Consider the following 15,805-nt stretch of genomic DNA (forward strand, 5'->3'; position numbering starts at 1 on the left):
TCTCCACATCCTTATCCTGAACTCCACATAGTCGTTAGTTCTAACTTGGAAAGCACCCTTGATACGGCGAGAGGCATTATCACAAGTTCTGACAATTTTACTGTAGATTAATCAGTGTCAATGGGCAACAGTAATTTCTAAAAGGATGCTTTTGAATATTAGAACTATTATGGGGCATCATTAAACAACCAGTTTTGTTGTACTGAAGGCAACCTGTTTTAAAAAGTACAGACTTGGCCTTTGATATGCATAAAGGGAAGGGATACTTACAAGACAAAACAGAAGTGATTTTGTATCAGATTGCTTCCCTTGAAGTATTTCAACAGAACATTAGCATTTCCATCCTTTACATTGATCATTTCTAATACAATAACACACTCTAGCTCCAGTTCCTGGAGCTACTCCCACCATTCCCAGAGGGGAGCCTGCTTCCATACAGGCTCCACTCAGATCGCTTCTCTTCCCAAGAGAATACCCAGAGCCAGGCTTGGCGGCCGCCAGGAGATCTGCCTGGAAGTAAAGCTCTCCAAGCCCTGGGGCCCGGTTTGCCTTCAGAAGGAGACGGTGGGGAGGCGGAGCCAGGATCCAACTTCAGGGCGAGGGAATCTGGGATTTGCCCACTAGTTGGTACAAAAGCTATTGTCCTTTGCTTCCCCCCGCCTCCCCCTTGGCCTGATTTTCTTTCCATCATTCTTAACTGACAAGTCTCCTGTCAACCACATTTCAAGAATGTGCTCTGCCAAACCGGTTTGGCTCAGTGGATAGAGCGTCGGCCTGCGGACTGAAAGGTCCCGGGTTCGAATCCGGTCAAGGGCATGTGCCTTGGTTGCGGGCACATCCCCAGTGGGGGATGTGCAGGAGGCAGCTGGTCGGTGTTTCTCTCTCATCGATGTTTCTGGCTCTCTATCCCTCTCCCTTCCTCTCTGTAAAAAATCAATAAAATATATTTAAAAAAAAAAAAAAAAGAATGTGCTCTGAGAGAAAGCATTTTCCTGGCCACTGACCACCCCCACCAGCTAAGCTTCCAGACACAGAAATACATAAACCGATCACATTATAGAATGCTGAGGGTTAGTCAGAGGAATGAGTAGTGTTGCCAGACCACGTGGGTATGTGGCACTCACTAACTGGAGGTGAGAAAGGCCTTCTGGAGAAGGTGACATGTTGTGGGACCCACGGTGAGCTGGTGTCACTGTACAAAGGAACACCAGTGCAGGAAGAAGGACTGCAATGAAGAGTGTTCTGGTTTTTTTTCCAAGAGGGCAGGAGGGAGAAGGAGGAGGAATACTAACTACAAGAAAATTTTACACAAGACCTGTGCTTCTCCTTTTACCTGTTGAATATTCAAATTGGTCTGAGTTGGAGATAGAGGTCTGTGAGGCAACATCGTAGGGATGGTGGTGTAAGCCACAAAGATGAGCTGGAGCTTGAAGTTCAGAGGGTCCAAAACTTCACAACCAAAAAGTGAGATGTTACAGCCTCCAGTCTATGACTCCTGTTTCCTTCCGGTTGGGTTGCCCTCGGGTATACACTCCTCAGCAAAAGATCAAACTAAGAACTTGAAAACACGAGAGGAAATATTCCTCCACTTCCTCCTTCCTACCATTAGAGGAGGGGTAGGGAACCTTTTTGCTGCCAAGGACCATTTGGATATTTATAACATCATTTGCAATAAGTTGATACGAAATTATCAACTTAAAAATTAGCCTGCTATACCTGGTCAGACATTTAATTAACTCACCCTAAAACCTTGGCAGGGCCAGACCAAATGATTTCGTGGGCCCTTTACTGCCTGAGGGCTGGACGTTACCCACCCCTATATTAGACAAAGCCTTAATAAAATACCAGAGGCTTTTCACTTTTTAAAAAAATCAACTCAGCCTGGCCTGCATGGCTCAGTAATTGAGCGTCAACCTATGAACCAGGAGGTCATGGTTAAATTCCCGGTCAGGGCACATGCCCTGGTTGCAGGCTCAATTCTCAGTGTGGGGCATACAGGAGGGAGTCGATCAATGATTCTCTCTCATCATTGATGTTTCTATCTCTCCCTCTCCCTTCCTCTCTGAATAAAAATATATTTTAGAAAAACCCACAAACTCACGCCCTAGCTGGTGTGCTCAGAGGTTAGAGCACCGGCCCACATACTGAAGGATTTTGGGTTTGATTCCAGTCAAGGACACATTCCTTGGTTGCAGGCTAGATCCCTGGCTCCAGTTGTGGCACGTGCAGGAGGCAACCAATTGATGTGTCTCTCTCACATCGATGCTTCCCTCTCTCTCTCTCCCCCTCCCTTCCACTCTAAGAATCAATGGGAAAATGGCCTCGGTTGTGAGGATGAACAAAAAACAACCACCACTCAAATACAAAGTTAGCAGTAAACAGAAACAAGATGGCCTTCACTGCTGTGGGGCACATCCCAAGTCCTCTGGAACCCATTTACCCAGGTTCCGCTCTGGCCTCCAGCTGGCGTATCTCCATCCATCATTGCTACTCCCAAGCAAAGCTCCCAACGGCATTACTGCAGCCTTCTTCCAGTTAACAGACCACAGCTGGTAAGGGAATTCACAAAGTGGTGCATCACTGATAAAATCTTATCTCTGTGAAAGCAGCAGTTACTCAATAGGAGCATGGTCTTTCCTCTGCAATGCACCCCTATTCTGGGCATGGGCCGGGAGGCGCGTGCTGTGCCTCCCCTCTCTCACGTTATGGATCAACCAGAATGGTCATCCTAAGGTCAGTTTCTGGGCACAAGAAGACCTGAAGATACCACAGCCAGGACAAAATTAGAACAAAATTAACAAAAATAATAAACAAAACTAATAAAAACGTAAAAGCAAATTAGAATTGCCAATTGTTAGCTCATTAACGTTCTGGCTCTGCAAATCCAAAAAAAAAAAAAAAAAAAGGAAATACCCACCGTTCTCTTTGAAGGCTTATCAATATTTGTAAGACTTTTTTCCCAGGGAATGAGCTTTTGGCATTCAGGTCCAGAGAGAAAAACACCGGCAGACAGTGAGTCTCCCAGGATTCCTGATACTGTCTCCATGACATATTTGTCTCCACTTAAGAACTTCCTTTCAATTATTTCAGTGCTCACAACGACAGCTACTAATGTTCAGTTTATGAAGTGCTTCTTTTCTATTTAGCACATTCACTGTACAGGTAAGCACTGTAGCAGCAAAATAGCAACTATTATTATTAGTATTATTGTTGTTAACAGCAGCAAGAGCTAACCCCTGGTATTCACCAGGCACTTTGTAAGCATGACGTAGGTATGTCACTGGTCTTTGCCACGTTCGCCTAGGGTGGCTATTCTTCTTCGCACCATTTTCTAACAGGGAATGTGCAGCCCAGAAAAGCAACTTTCTGCAAACCATCGAGCTAGTTGCGAAGCCCACAACTCGACCACACATAGTTTTATAGACAGAATCTGAGGAGATGAATCAAGTGACCTGACCCTGTGGTGAAGTTAGTAAAGAAGGTGGCGAAAAAAGCCGAGACCTTTCCTAGTCATTTAACATGTTATCCTGACCCCAGTGTGTCATCATTTCTAGTTGGGGACAGTTTAATGCCAAATAAGAAAGATGCCCCATCTTTCACATGTGGCGAAGGAAAGGGTTTGAAGGCAGCTTTATCAGCATCAGACACTTGCTTTGGCAGCAATTACATGTGTGTCCATACAGCATTTTCATAAGCAGCTCAGAAGCCCAAATTGAGACAGTCTTGGAAGTCACTCCATCAATCATACCATAGGCACTTCACACATATCAGGGCATCGTGAAAAACGGGGATCCCAAATTTGAGTTTAAATCTACCATTCTAAGTTGGAAATAAAAACTCCTCCTGTCCTGGGGTCCAACTCAACTAATCCCTCACCCCCTATCCCCCTACTAACTATCGCTGCCCTATTAACAATCAGCCCAGGCACAGAAGCCCCTGGACTATCTCATTCCCACAGTAGTCTTATATGGTGCTTACTCTCATCCCAACACTTAATCAGAAGTGCTCCCAATCAAGCATGAAAATAAATTAGATTTTGGTTTAACTGGGATTAGATTCACAGCACCAAGAAATAAAGTAACAGTTATCTAATCTAACAGGCCAGCCTCAGACTTCCTGGCTCCTCTCCACAGGCTCCTCTTGCTAAAGCACTCTCCTAAAATTCCGCTTTACACACTGTGAAATCACAGCATGTCGGTAAAGAAATGTAACTCTTCAAATGCCATGAATGTAACTCTTAACAGTGGTGCCTGCCTAACATGGCTAGAGATCGGCTGGCCTGTGGGTAAGGAGAGCTGCTGGGTGTCAGCCTGTGAAACGCGCACTGGGCCCACGATGCATCGGGAAGTGATTTAAGGAGCCTCCTGGGCTTGAGCAGAGCCCATCTGTTTTCCGTGGAGAAGCAGTTTACTTTCATGCCTCAGTTTACACTCACTGTCACTCCATCTGGAAACAGCAAGGAGTAAGTGCCGTGCAAAGCCCCAACCATGGAGAAAATCAGACTTAAAGGCAAAGAGGGGTAAGGGAACTGATGATATGTAGAAAGTATGAAGGCAGTACTACACTGCAACAGCAAAACAATCCCAAGCAACCCAATTAAGAGATGGGCTAAGGATTTGAATGGACATTTCTCCACAGAACATGTGGCCTACAAACACATAAAAAGATGCTCAACATCAGTAACCATTAGGGAAATGCAAAAAAGAAACCTCACACCTGTTTAGATGATTATTTTAAAAAACAAAACAAACAAAAACAAATATTGGCAAGGATGAGGAGAAATTGGAACCTTTGTGAATTGCTGGTGAGAATGACGTAAAATGGTGCAGTTGCTATAGAAAACTGTAGATTGTTATAGAGAAGTAAATCCCCCCAAAAAACTAAACAGAATGATCATATGCTCTAGCAATTCCACTTCTGAGTATAGACCCAAAAGAAGTGAAAGCAGGGACTCAAACAGACATTTGTAAACCCAAGTTCATAGCAGCATTATTCACAATATACAAAGGTGAAAGCAATCCAAGTGGCCATCAGCGGATGCCTTAAAAAGGCATTCTGACATATCTACATCGAAGAACCCTAAAGACATTACACTACGGGAAATAAACAGTAATAAATGGACAAATATTGTAGGATTCTACTTATATGAGGTACCAAGATTAGTCAAAATCCTAGAGACAGAAAGCAGAGATGATGGTGGCCGGGGTCAGGGGAGGGGGAAGGGAATGGAAAGTTCATGTTTAATGGGTACAGAGTTTCAGTGAGAATGGAGTTTCAATGGGAAGATGAAAAAGAGCTGTAGATGGTGGTAATAAAGGTTGCACCACAATGTGAATGTATTTAATACCACAGACCTGTACACTTAAAAATGGTGACATGGTGCATTTTATATTATTTTAGCATAGATTTTTTAATTAAAAAAAAAAAAAAGGATGAGAGGGTTGACCTAGTCATGTACCATCAACACAGAGCAGCTGGCAAACCCACCAAACAGTAAGCCCATCTCACTTACCCCCAAAAAGAAGGCAACTGCCCTTTTGGATTTTAATACCTGAGAGGCCCATAAAAACCTACTGAGAGCAACTACAATACACCCAAAATCACCGACCTAAAACAAATTAGCCTAATTGTTTTAATAGTGGGATTGGTGGTAGTGCCATATGTAGACAAGATTTCCCGAAGAATTAGACTCCCTCCTTTTAAAATAAAAACAGAACATTAGATAACACATATTTTAAAGCAAATCCTGTGACATAGAAACAGGAAGGTGAGGAAGAAAAGAAAAACATATTCCTGGAAGATAAAAAGAATATGAGTTCTACATTTCCCACTCTGCCACTAGCCAGCCTTATTCAGGCCTCAGTTTCCTCATCAGTCATGCAAATCAAAGATTAACTTAATGGCACCCCCAACAGAAGTGTCCCCTTTGTGCAGTCTCATGCTGCCCATGCAACTTTCTGGCCATAATCTAACTCTCAAGGAGCTTTTCGACAGGAAAAAGGAAGTGTCAGCATTTCAGGATCCTTGAAATGGTATTTGTTATAAATCAATCAACTGAATAAAGTTAATTTAAAAAAAAAACAAAGCCAGTGATTTAAATAATTGAAGGCAACTGGTCCAAGTGACAATGGAAAGTAAAACCCATTTTCCTAATTCAGACCCACTTATCGTCTCCATCATCAGCATCCATCCACCCTGAACCGTCCATCAAGGAAAGGCAGTTTTCAAATCATTCCTGGCTGATGTCCCTGCCACTCAGTTCTTCAAGCCATTCCCTTTAAGGGGGAAATAAACTCCAAATATGCTGAGTATGTCAAAAAAATAATAACAGTTTATTTTTATGGAAAATAACAATTATTTCTGATAGGAGAAATGACACAATTTGAAAGTTTGGGAATATGCATAGACTTTAAGGGAGTGGAGCAAAAGGGGAAGCATTTTATGACTGATCACGCTAGCTTCTTCTGAAAATACTTTCTTTAATAGGCTTTTGGGACAAAGCCTTCCAGGACTTTTTTTGTTTGTTTGTTTGTTTTTTTGCTAATTCCTCCTTTTCTTGTCATCTTTCCTACACTGCCCCACAATAAAATAAAATAAAATAAAAAAGTATACAGATTTAAAAAATTCAGGTTACGTTCAAAACACTCCGGAGAAATCCTGATTCTTTCCCATAGCTAATGAGGCTGTAGGTGATGGAGGCAGATCTGTGTTCTCAGACCATCTCTTTTTGTTTCCCTTGTTCGCTATACTCCCAGCCACACCACCTTCGCACCTTGGCTCTGTTCTTCCCTCCGCCTGAAATGACCACCCCCTGTCTTTGTGTGGCTCTATCCCTTATTTCATTCAGATCTAAAATCACAGATTCCTGCACACAGGTCTTCCCTGACCACTGTAATAGCATCCCTCTCTCCTTCCGTCCCTGTGGGATTTTCTCTCTCAAGCATATATCACTACTGGACTCACATCTCATCTGTCTCCTCCTAGAATGTAAGATCCATTAGAACAGGGACTACATCAGTTTTGCTTGTGTCTGTATCCTCAGACCTAAGAACAGCACCTGGCATATAGAAGGCACACAGTATTTGTTGAGTAAACAAATTGGCAACAGAGCGTAAGTGACAGTAATAATGACCAAACTAAATTCCCTCAATGTGCACTTTAACAAAAATGTAGAGTGGTCAATCATCAGTCAGTTTGTGACATGGAAACTGGGTTTTGGTCCACACAAGTAACTCTGAAGTTTGTTAATGCCCTATTATGCACACATTGACAAGGTGCTGGCAATAACAGTGATGGGCTTTGTTCTGTCCCTGCCTTCAAAGACCTCATGGTCTCCTGGGAAGGCTGGCCATCATTACAGTCAGGACTGAACACGGATATAAGAAAGAACAACTAACTTGGGAGGAGAAGGGGCCCAGGCAGAAACAAGAAGTCATACATGTGCCACATATTCTATGGACAAGTCCATACAACCCATAGGAAACAGGGGCAAGCAATTACTCCCACTCTTACCATGAAGCCAACCAGAGGACTCCACTGCTTTCCTAATCGCCAGGCAATCTTCCTCCATGTTGGCATTCTTCCGTTGATAACCGCTTCATTATTTCTCAAAATCCAGCTGGAGCCCTTAACTGGCATGCATGCACACACACAGGCTTCGGGAGACTTTCTGCTCTCAGGTTACCAAACACTAAAGCTTAGGCTTAAGATGCATTTCCACCTCTGGCACCATATGCTCCATCATATATTCCAAGCACTGATCAAACCTCCGGACTCAACTCATCTGCTTCAAAACATCCTACCAATCAAAGCATCAAGTAGCTTTGGCCACACACTTTTCCCAGTCCAACAGGCTTTGGTTGCTCAGTTACAAAGTTAACAAACCTAAACCTATAGTGTTTTGGTTTTTTTTTTTTTTTTTTTTTTTGTATGGCAGTAGCAGCAACAGCTGCTAATTCTGGATTTCCCCTCTTCCCCCAAATTTCAAGGTTTAATCTCTTTGCTTCCCCTAGCCCCCACAAAGTTTCTCAAGGTTTAATCTTTTTGCTGAGTACAGTGGGGCCTTGACTTATGAGTGTCCCGACTAAAGAGTTTTTCGAGATACGAGCTGTCTCTTGGCCGATTTTTTTGCTTTGAGTTGCGAGCTAAAATTCGGGCTACGAGCCAGCTTCAGATACCCCACAGCTAGTTGGCACAGCGAACGTCACAGTGAACGCCACAACATCAGCCCAGCATTACATGTCTTACTCGTTCACTTTTTGACTTGACATACGAGTAATTTGAGTTATGAGCTCCGTCACGGAACGAATTAAACTTGTAAGCCAAGGCCCCACTGTATAAGAAATATCTTGAAAAATTTTACGTAAATTGCTTTACAAACCTCAGTCACTCCTTACGATAATGCAAACCTCCCCAAAGATGTCCTCTTTCGCCTATGTATGTACTAATTTTGGCTATTTTGGTTCAGCAAGAAAAAAAGAACATTTGCTAGAAAAAGAGGATAGCTCTGTGCTCCCAGTAAATATTTACTCTATAAGTTGAACTCTTTATCTGAATCCATGTTACCACTGCTAGGAATCTGGGTGTGGTTAGGGGGAGGGAGAGTTCAAGAAAATAATTGCATATAATTTATCTTTGCCATGACATCCCCTTGCTGACATTAAAAAAAAAAATCCATGTTATAACTATTATCTATCAATCTTCTGAGTCTTTTTTGGCTTGTCTGATTCTATAATCTCACAAACACAAACCTCTTTTCCTGAATCTAGAGATTACTTAAAATGTAATCTTGGTTTTCTGAAATTTGATTCCAGTGATCAAACACTAAACTTGCAATCCTTGCTCATCAACAACTTCTTAATTGTGCCCTAAGTGCAGGTTTTACCTTCCAGTTGCAGTCTGACTTCGGAAGAAGCCATCCACGTGACTTGGAGTCAATAAATCAGCTTCAGGCAGCTATTAAACAGCACCCTTGAGCTTACCATCCCATACCCTGCTCTAGACAGGTGCTCCCACTTAAAGTTCTGGCACCTCAAATCTGCTAGCCTCTGGGAATGAGGCCCAGAAATCAGGATTTTAAAAAGATTTCCAGGTGATTCTAATGTGCAGCCAAGGTTGAGAACCACTGGCCTAGAATTTCTCAGCCACTTGAAAGTGACCATATCGTTTTAATCATATCCATTTCATTGTCATCAAAAACATTTCTCTGGGTATTGAATAGAGATTACAATACAAGTCAAGTCAAACAGGCTTATTAAATAGAATACTCTCTCCTAGGAACATGTGATCAAAAGCTCAGAGCAGAAATGAATGAAAGGAAACTCTGTACAAATGGCTGACCTGGGCTCAACTCCCAACTCCACCATTTATAGTCTGTATAATCTTGGTAAGTTTTTCACCTCTTTATGCCTCAACTTCTGTACCTGTAACATGGGCATAACAGAATGTGCCTCATAGGGTTTTTTGACAATGAAGCATGTCAATGCCTGGAACATGCTCAGAAAGTGTTAGCCATTACAGACCACTGAATTAATAGCTAAAAGACAAAGCAACAAAGGCTACTGCCAAACATCGGGACTTAAGAGACCAGTGTTTTAGACACGATTCTGTCAGTTTGTGGCCTCTGGAGTGGATTAAAAATGGTTGCAAAGTCTTTGTCACCTCCCCCTTGGACTGGTGAGATATATTTGTTCACCCTTTGCCTCTGGGCTAAGCACACAGCTGTTCTGACCAGCAGAGCACATAGAAGTGACCTGGTGCCCGTTTCAGTCCTACATTTTAAAAGAACCTTCAGCTTCCACCTCCTGCTTCTTGGAACCCAGCCGCCACAGGGAGAAGAAATCCAAGCAGCCACACGGACAGGCCCACTTCCAAGAGAACTGAGGTGATCTCCAGTCTACAGCCAGCACTGATTTGCCAGCCCTGTGATTAAGCCCGTTTGGAAGTGGATCTTCCAGTTGCAGTCACAGGTCTTTCCCCTTGAACTCTGCCCAAATTGCAAAATCAGGAGCAAATAAGATTGTCATTTGAAGTCTCTAAATTTGAGAGCAGTTTGTTACACAGCCAAAGAGCCTCTTAAATCAATTTTTCAAATTCTACATTTATAAAAAAGGGAAAGAGAGAGAAGAGGCAAGGTGTTCATTCATCAAACATTCCTAGAACACCTACTATGTGCCAGACTCTGACAGGTCTTAACACTGCCCTTCTGGTGCTTATCATCTGTGGCTAAGACAGACATTACACACCTCACCACAATGAAGTGGGATTCTATAGAAACAGAGGAGGTGAAGAGGTATAACGGGGAGTGGGCATACTAGGTGATGTCATAGGCCCTTTAGATTCTGATACCGTGTAACTTGACTAAAAAGAGTAAGTACATCTGTGAGATGGACACTTAGAGATATATATACAAGATAATCTATCTAGAGAGCAATTTTCTCCCATATAATCTACTTCTTAATTGGAGTATCAGTGAAGATGTGGGGTTTCAGTAGCTACCCAACAAGTAAATGGTGAAAGCAGGGAGTTGCCTCTATAACCTATATTCAGGAGTGGAATAATCTTATGAAAGAGGCTTTGAATAATGTGATGAGGAGAGAGTTAGGGAAATACAATTTCCAGGGCAACTAAGGTTTCAAAATAAATCGTGATGGGAGAATTTTACCTGTTCATTGTTTAATATTTAAAAGACAAAATATAGGTTAATTGCTTCGAACAAAGTATTCTTTGCGTTAGGAAAATAATTTTTTTTCATTCCCAGTGGTTTTCATGATTGCCAGGAAAGAACAAACTCTTTTTTCCCCCCTCAGGAATTTAAAGAATGTTTTGCTCATTGTGATTTTCAAGATAACTAAGAACGCTTACAAAATAAATCCAAAATATCAGAACAATAACAATGATTTGCATTTCAACATTAAATTCATATTTCATGCAGTAATATTATAGGAGCTTTTCTGTTGAGATCTTGCCTTTCAGCCAAATCTGTGAAAACCTTGAAAATCTTTGACTTAGAAGAACAAACTCTTAAAGATAACTCTTTATTTTGCTACATAAATAGATAGCTGCCTATTAGACAAGCAGACTGAGTGGACAGGTATTCTGTAAAGATGAGTAAATTCAAGTCGTACTCTGATAATGCTGCACAAGACTTCTTCCCAAAGTCTGAATTACTCTAAGGACCAAGAGATGTGATTGTGAAACTGGTCCCACAGGTTTTACCAAGTTAAACAGAATTAACTGCCAACTGAAAACCCACGGGGTTGAGAAGATTGAAGAGCCTTCCTTGACAAGGTTTGGGAGAATTTAATCTAATGCTGCTGGCAGTGTGTCCAGTCAGCTTCTTGATCTTGGAGGAAGACTGAAAGCCAACCACTTAATTTTCTAAGTGCGTTCGATTTGGCTGATATTAAAGTCCTTCCTTAACCTCCTATTAGAAAAAGAAAAACATCCTTTGAGTCTTTGATAGGGACAGCTAATAGCTAAGGAAAAAAAAAAAAGAATCGCCAACTCATGTTTCTCAAATTTTCCTTTGAATTACCTTTGTTAATGCTAATGACTAGTTTGTTTTGGTTCAAGTGTTCAGAATTGACATAAGCCATTTGTGGTCATGGATAAATAAAAATTGACCATAGGTAGAGGGCATTTTACTCTCTCCTATAATCACCTCATAGGATCTTAAACAGCTATTGTTCAAACTAAAGACACAACAGGAACACATTCATGAATTTCCTGTTTTCCAGTATCTTAAAGTTCTCACACTTGCAAAACACCTCATGCCCAACTCCCAGCCCTCTCAGTCTCCTCCAGTCTCCCTCACACCCAGTCTCTCCTGCCTCTCTGGTAAGGAAGCTTTCCTGGAGCAGGGCAGGCAGAGGTCAACGCCTGAATTGTTGACCAAAGCTTGCTGCTCTCGTGAAGGTCCAGCAGATTACAACTAGAAATGGATTCAAGTCACTTCCTTGTTCAGGACGTTATGAAGTCAGTGACTCGTATGGCTAGAGGACCCTTGCAGAAGGGATAAGCTCACAAGTCAACGCCAACGAGAGAGGCCTCTGTTTCTAATACCCAGAATAATGCTGAGCCCTTTGAGTTTTTCCTGCCCCTGAAATGCCTGGTGAACATCAGGCTGAATCTGACCCCATGGTGACCTCCAGGCAGTGTTGAGACTCCTGGGCAATAAGAGATATGGCATTAAAGGGGCCCCTCAGGGATTTTATTAGCTCTGCTTCCAGATGAGGAGGAACCAACCATCAAAAAAGGATGGGGACTTTGCCCCGCCCCGCCCCCCCCCCCCCCCCAGCCACCAAGATGTTAAAGCAAAACCAGTGTTTAAAAGAAAAATTACGGTGAAAAGAAGAAACTCTCCTTTACGCCAAAGAGAAGTGATTGTGAAGCAAAGGTAAAGGGAGAAATACAAATGAATTGTATTAGAATCTTCCTGGGTCCATATCCTTACTGATCTATAGATATTACAGAACATGGGACTATTGCCCATGTGATTGGGAGAGAGTAAAATGCCCTCTACCTATGGTCAATTGTCCATAAGGTATGAACCTCACACCCTTACCTCTCAAACTCTCTTTACACATACCATAATTTAAAATATGTACAAAAGCTAAAAAAAAAACCCCACAAAACTATCTTCACAATTTGTTGCAACTACTTAATCTGCAGGGAAACTAGGATTGGGGGATGGAGGAGTACTAAGTCATTGAGCCTAAAAAGAAGGCTCTAAAGAAGGCAAGCAATGAATGAGCAGACACTGAGAAAAAGGAAAGAAAATTTGGTAAAGGATATGGTTGGGACAGAAACCTGTTTATTGCCCGGGGGACAAAACTATGTCTTGTAATGCTGAGATATCGCTCCAACTAATGCAGAGGTCACAGAGCGCCCTCGCAGCTTGCATTTGGCCACAGGTTTTCTAAGGCGTGGAAAAATGAGGCGCACCAGACACAGGATGGAGAGTGTTACCTCCCACCTGGGTTTTGCATCTAATGTCCTCCCTGACCCTGCCAATACTATTCAAGTCAACCCAGGCCTCCTCTCTCTCCACAATTCATTTTGAAACAGAGGTAATTGAACAGCACCTTTCAGGTGAAAGTGTGAAAGCTGCCAGGTAGAAATAAACAATGTGAAAGGCCTAGCCAAGACTCTCTTCAAGCCTTTAGTTTTTTAGTTTTTAAATGACCTTAGTAGATAAGACAAAGGCTTCTCCTCAAATAGTGTCAGTAATGGAGCAGGACCTGGGTTCTTCTTAGATCTGAAACCTCCCCCTGCATTTAAAATTGGCGAAAGTCACTTAGGTCTTCAGGCTTTCCCTCTGCCTCCCAGTTTTAAATTAAGCCCTACCCTTTGCATCTCCTGTCTTCTTCATCACAAGGGAAAGCACAGGGGTTAGGCAATGCCTCTACTCATTGGACCAACACCTCAAAATGCTATTCCAAACCCCAGCAGGCACAGCATAGCAGTAAGACACTTAGAGCACCAGGCTGGAGTGCTGGATACCAGCCCCAGACCTATGGAGTTTCCCCTGTACACCCCCTTCCTTCCCCATCACCAGCCCTCTCCCCAAGCGAGGGCTTGAGCCTTTCATTTTCCCTTCACGGTAAGTAATCTGACATCACTTCTATCTGCCTTCCGGCTGTTTTTACACCGGCCTTCACCCTGCCTCGCCCCCCTCCCCCCTTCCTTTCTTCAGCCATACTGAAGAAGCACAGACTATTTATTCTACTTTTGCTCCCAGAAATGGCTCAGGGATGGTGCTAGGAGGAAATCCTACAGCCATCCAGCCTCCTGCTGTAGACACCGTCTCAGGCTTTCTTCTGAGCTCCCAGTTCTGTAGGTTTCCCGTCCCTACTTTTCAGGTATTCAAAGCCTTGGGGGGCGGGGGGGGGGGGGGGAGAGGAGGGATGTGCCCCAGGCATCCCTAAAGTCATCAAAAAGGTGGCTTTGGGCATCCTTACCGTTCACATATTCGCATGCCGTTTGATGTAGCCTTTAATTTCAAAGCAAGGTCTCAAACACTCAAGTGGCTATGTTACTGTAAGAGCCAGGAATTGCAAATGCTCTTGCCTCAAAGACTCAGAAGTCCAGTCCCGGACAGGAAATAAAGTTCTAAGCGGCTTTGATGTGCTTCCTCCCCACGCAACTCCCCAGCGCGGTCATTCGTCTCCGCCGCGGAGAGACCACCTTGCCCGGATTTATCCAAACGCATCACACGTGGGAGCCAAGTGGCAGATTTAATAATCCAATGAGTTCCCGGGCCCCACCAAATTAGTTACCGCTGGCTTAAGCTCAGCTGGGATCCCCGGGTATTTTGTGAGTACGAAAAGCAGAGTTGTACATAAACGGGGGGAAACGGGTGGGAAGGGACAGGGGACCCAGACCGCGGAGAGTAAAAACGCCTCGGCGGGTGGTGAGAGCTTGTTTCTTTTTTAAGCCACTCGTTTCAGACTGAAACATCAAGCCAGTTCAGGTCATTTCCTGAGTAACACTACAAGTTAAAACAAGATCCAGAAAATCTATTAATCTTTAATTGCGCTGTCTCCAGACAGGGAGTGCGAGGCGGGTGCGGTACCGGGCTGGGGGGGATTAAGAAAGGGGGGAGGGGGGTCAAAAAGCCACTCTGCCTAGGAAACCAGAGCTCTCGACCTCAGCTGTTTCTTACCTCGCTCAGCTCGGCCGAGGAGTCGTTTCCGTATTTCAAGGCAACTCCAGAATTCATGTCTGCACTTTTCAGAGCCGAGCTCCTCCTCCAGGTCTCGCAGCTGTGAGTTAGGCTTCACAGGCTCGCTATCCACTGCTTGGTCCCTTCTGGCAGATTCTAGTCTAGACAGCCATTTTCACCCAGGACAGCGGTGCAGTCCTAACGAAGGATGCCAACACTCCGAAGAGGAGCAGAGCCGGCTCGCGACTCACGGGCGAGGCATTGCTGCAGGAGGCTGGGTGGCGTGGCGCGCTCGCAGCTGCTGCAGCGGCCGAGCCGGCGCGGGGACCCGCCCGCGCGCGCCCACCGCCGGGTCCCGGGGCAGTGCCACCCTCGGCGCCGCTCACCACTCCTGCGGCGTCTCGCCGACCCCCATGACCAGGCTGGAGGCACCTCCCAGCAAGATCCTGCACCCTAGAGGGCTTCGTCGAGCTCCAGAACAAACCCGGGCGGCGGGGCGAGGAAGATCCGCTCCCCGGGCTCCTGGGAAGGAAAGAAAGCTAAAGAGAGCCCGAGCGGAGCTGCGCTTCACGCCGAAGTTTCCCGTTTGAATCGGCTGGAGTTGTAAGTGGTTTCTGATTGAACACAGCTGTCTAGCTGCTGGCTACGGGGCGCGCGGAGGAGGCGGGGCCAGAAAGAGAAAAGCGGGGGCGCGGGGGGCGGGGGGAGCCCGCAGGAGGCAGAGCTGAGACGTGCAGGGAAGAGCTCTCTAGGACCCAAGTGATTCCAGGACCCAAGTCCAGGAGGAAGAAGAGAAACAGGAAAAGACACCTGAGTAATTGTGCAGAAAAAAACAAAAACAAAAACCAACACCTTCCCTCCTGGAAGCCACTTGCCACGATTCAATAACGTCAGGACAAATCTGAACACTGTACATCAGGCCACGCTGTGCGCTTCTCACGGTACATTAAGATTTTACAAGAGTGTAGGGCGGGTATTTTCCCTGATCAGTCTAAAGTCAACACCGAGGGTGTAAATTCACTGTCAAACTCCCTCTGTCGCTGCGGGCAGATTACACTTTCTGCATGCCCATAATAAAGATCAAGATGCCCCATCCCTTGAAAGATGTAAGACAGGCTCAAATAACCTTTCGTCCCCAAC

General features: G+C 44.3%; 1 protein-coding gene across 3 annotated transcripts in view; it reads right to left on the bottom strand.

The window, feature by feature from the left end:
- MCC (MCC regulator of WNT signaling pathway) overlaps positions 1–15,303 on the bottom strand; it is a 237,668-nt gene extending 222,365 nt beyond the window's left edge. The window contains exon 1 of one of the 3 annotated variants that reach the window (XM_036308048.1): positions 14,666–15,303. In XM_036308048.1, the coding sequence (XP_036163941.1) occupies positions 14,666–14,722 (57 nt within the window). In that variant the 5' untranslated portion in view covers positions 14,723–15,303. The remainder of the gene's footprint in view (positions 1–14,665) is intronic. The other 2 variants (XM_036308049.1, XM_036308046.1) reach the window with 2 other exon arrangements.
- Between the last annotated feature and the right edge of the window lie 502 nt (positions 15,304–15,805).

The sequence above is a fragment of the Myotis myotis genome, unplaced genomic scaffold, assembly GCF_014108235.1.
Source record: "Myotis myotis isolate mMyoMyo1 unplaced genomic scaffold, mMyoMyo1.p scaffold_m19_p_5, whole genome shotgun sequence".
Lineage (NCBI taxonomy): Eukaryota > Metazoa > Chordata > Mammalia > Chiroptera > Vespertilionidae > Myotis > Myotis myotis.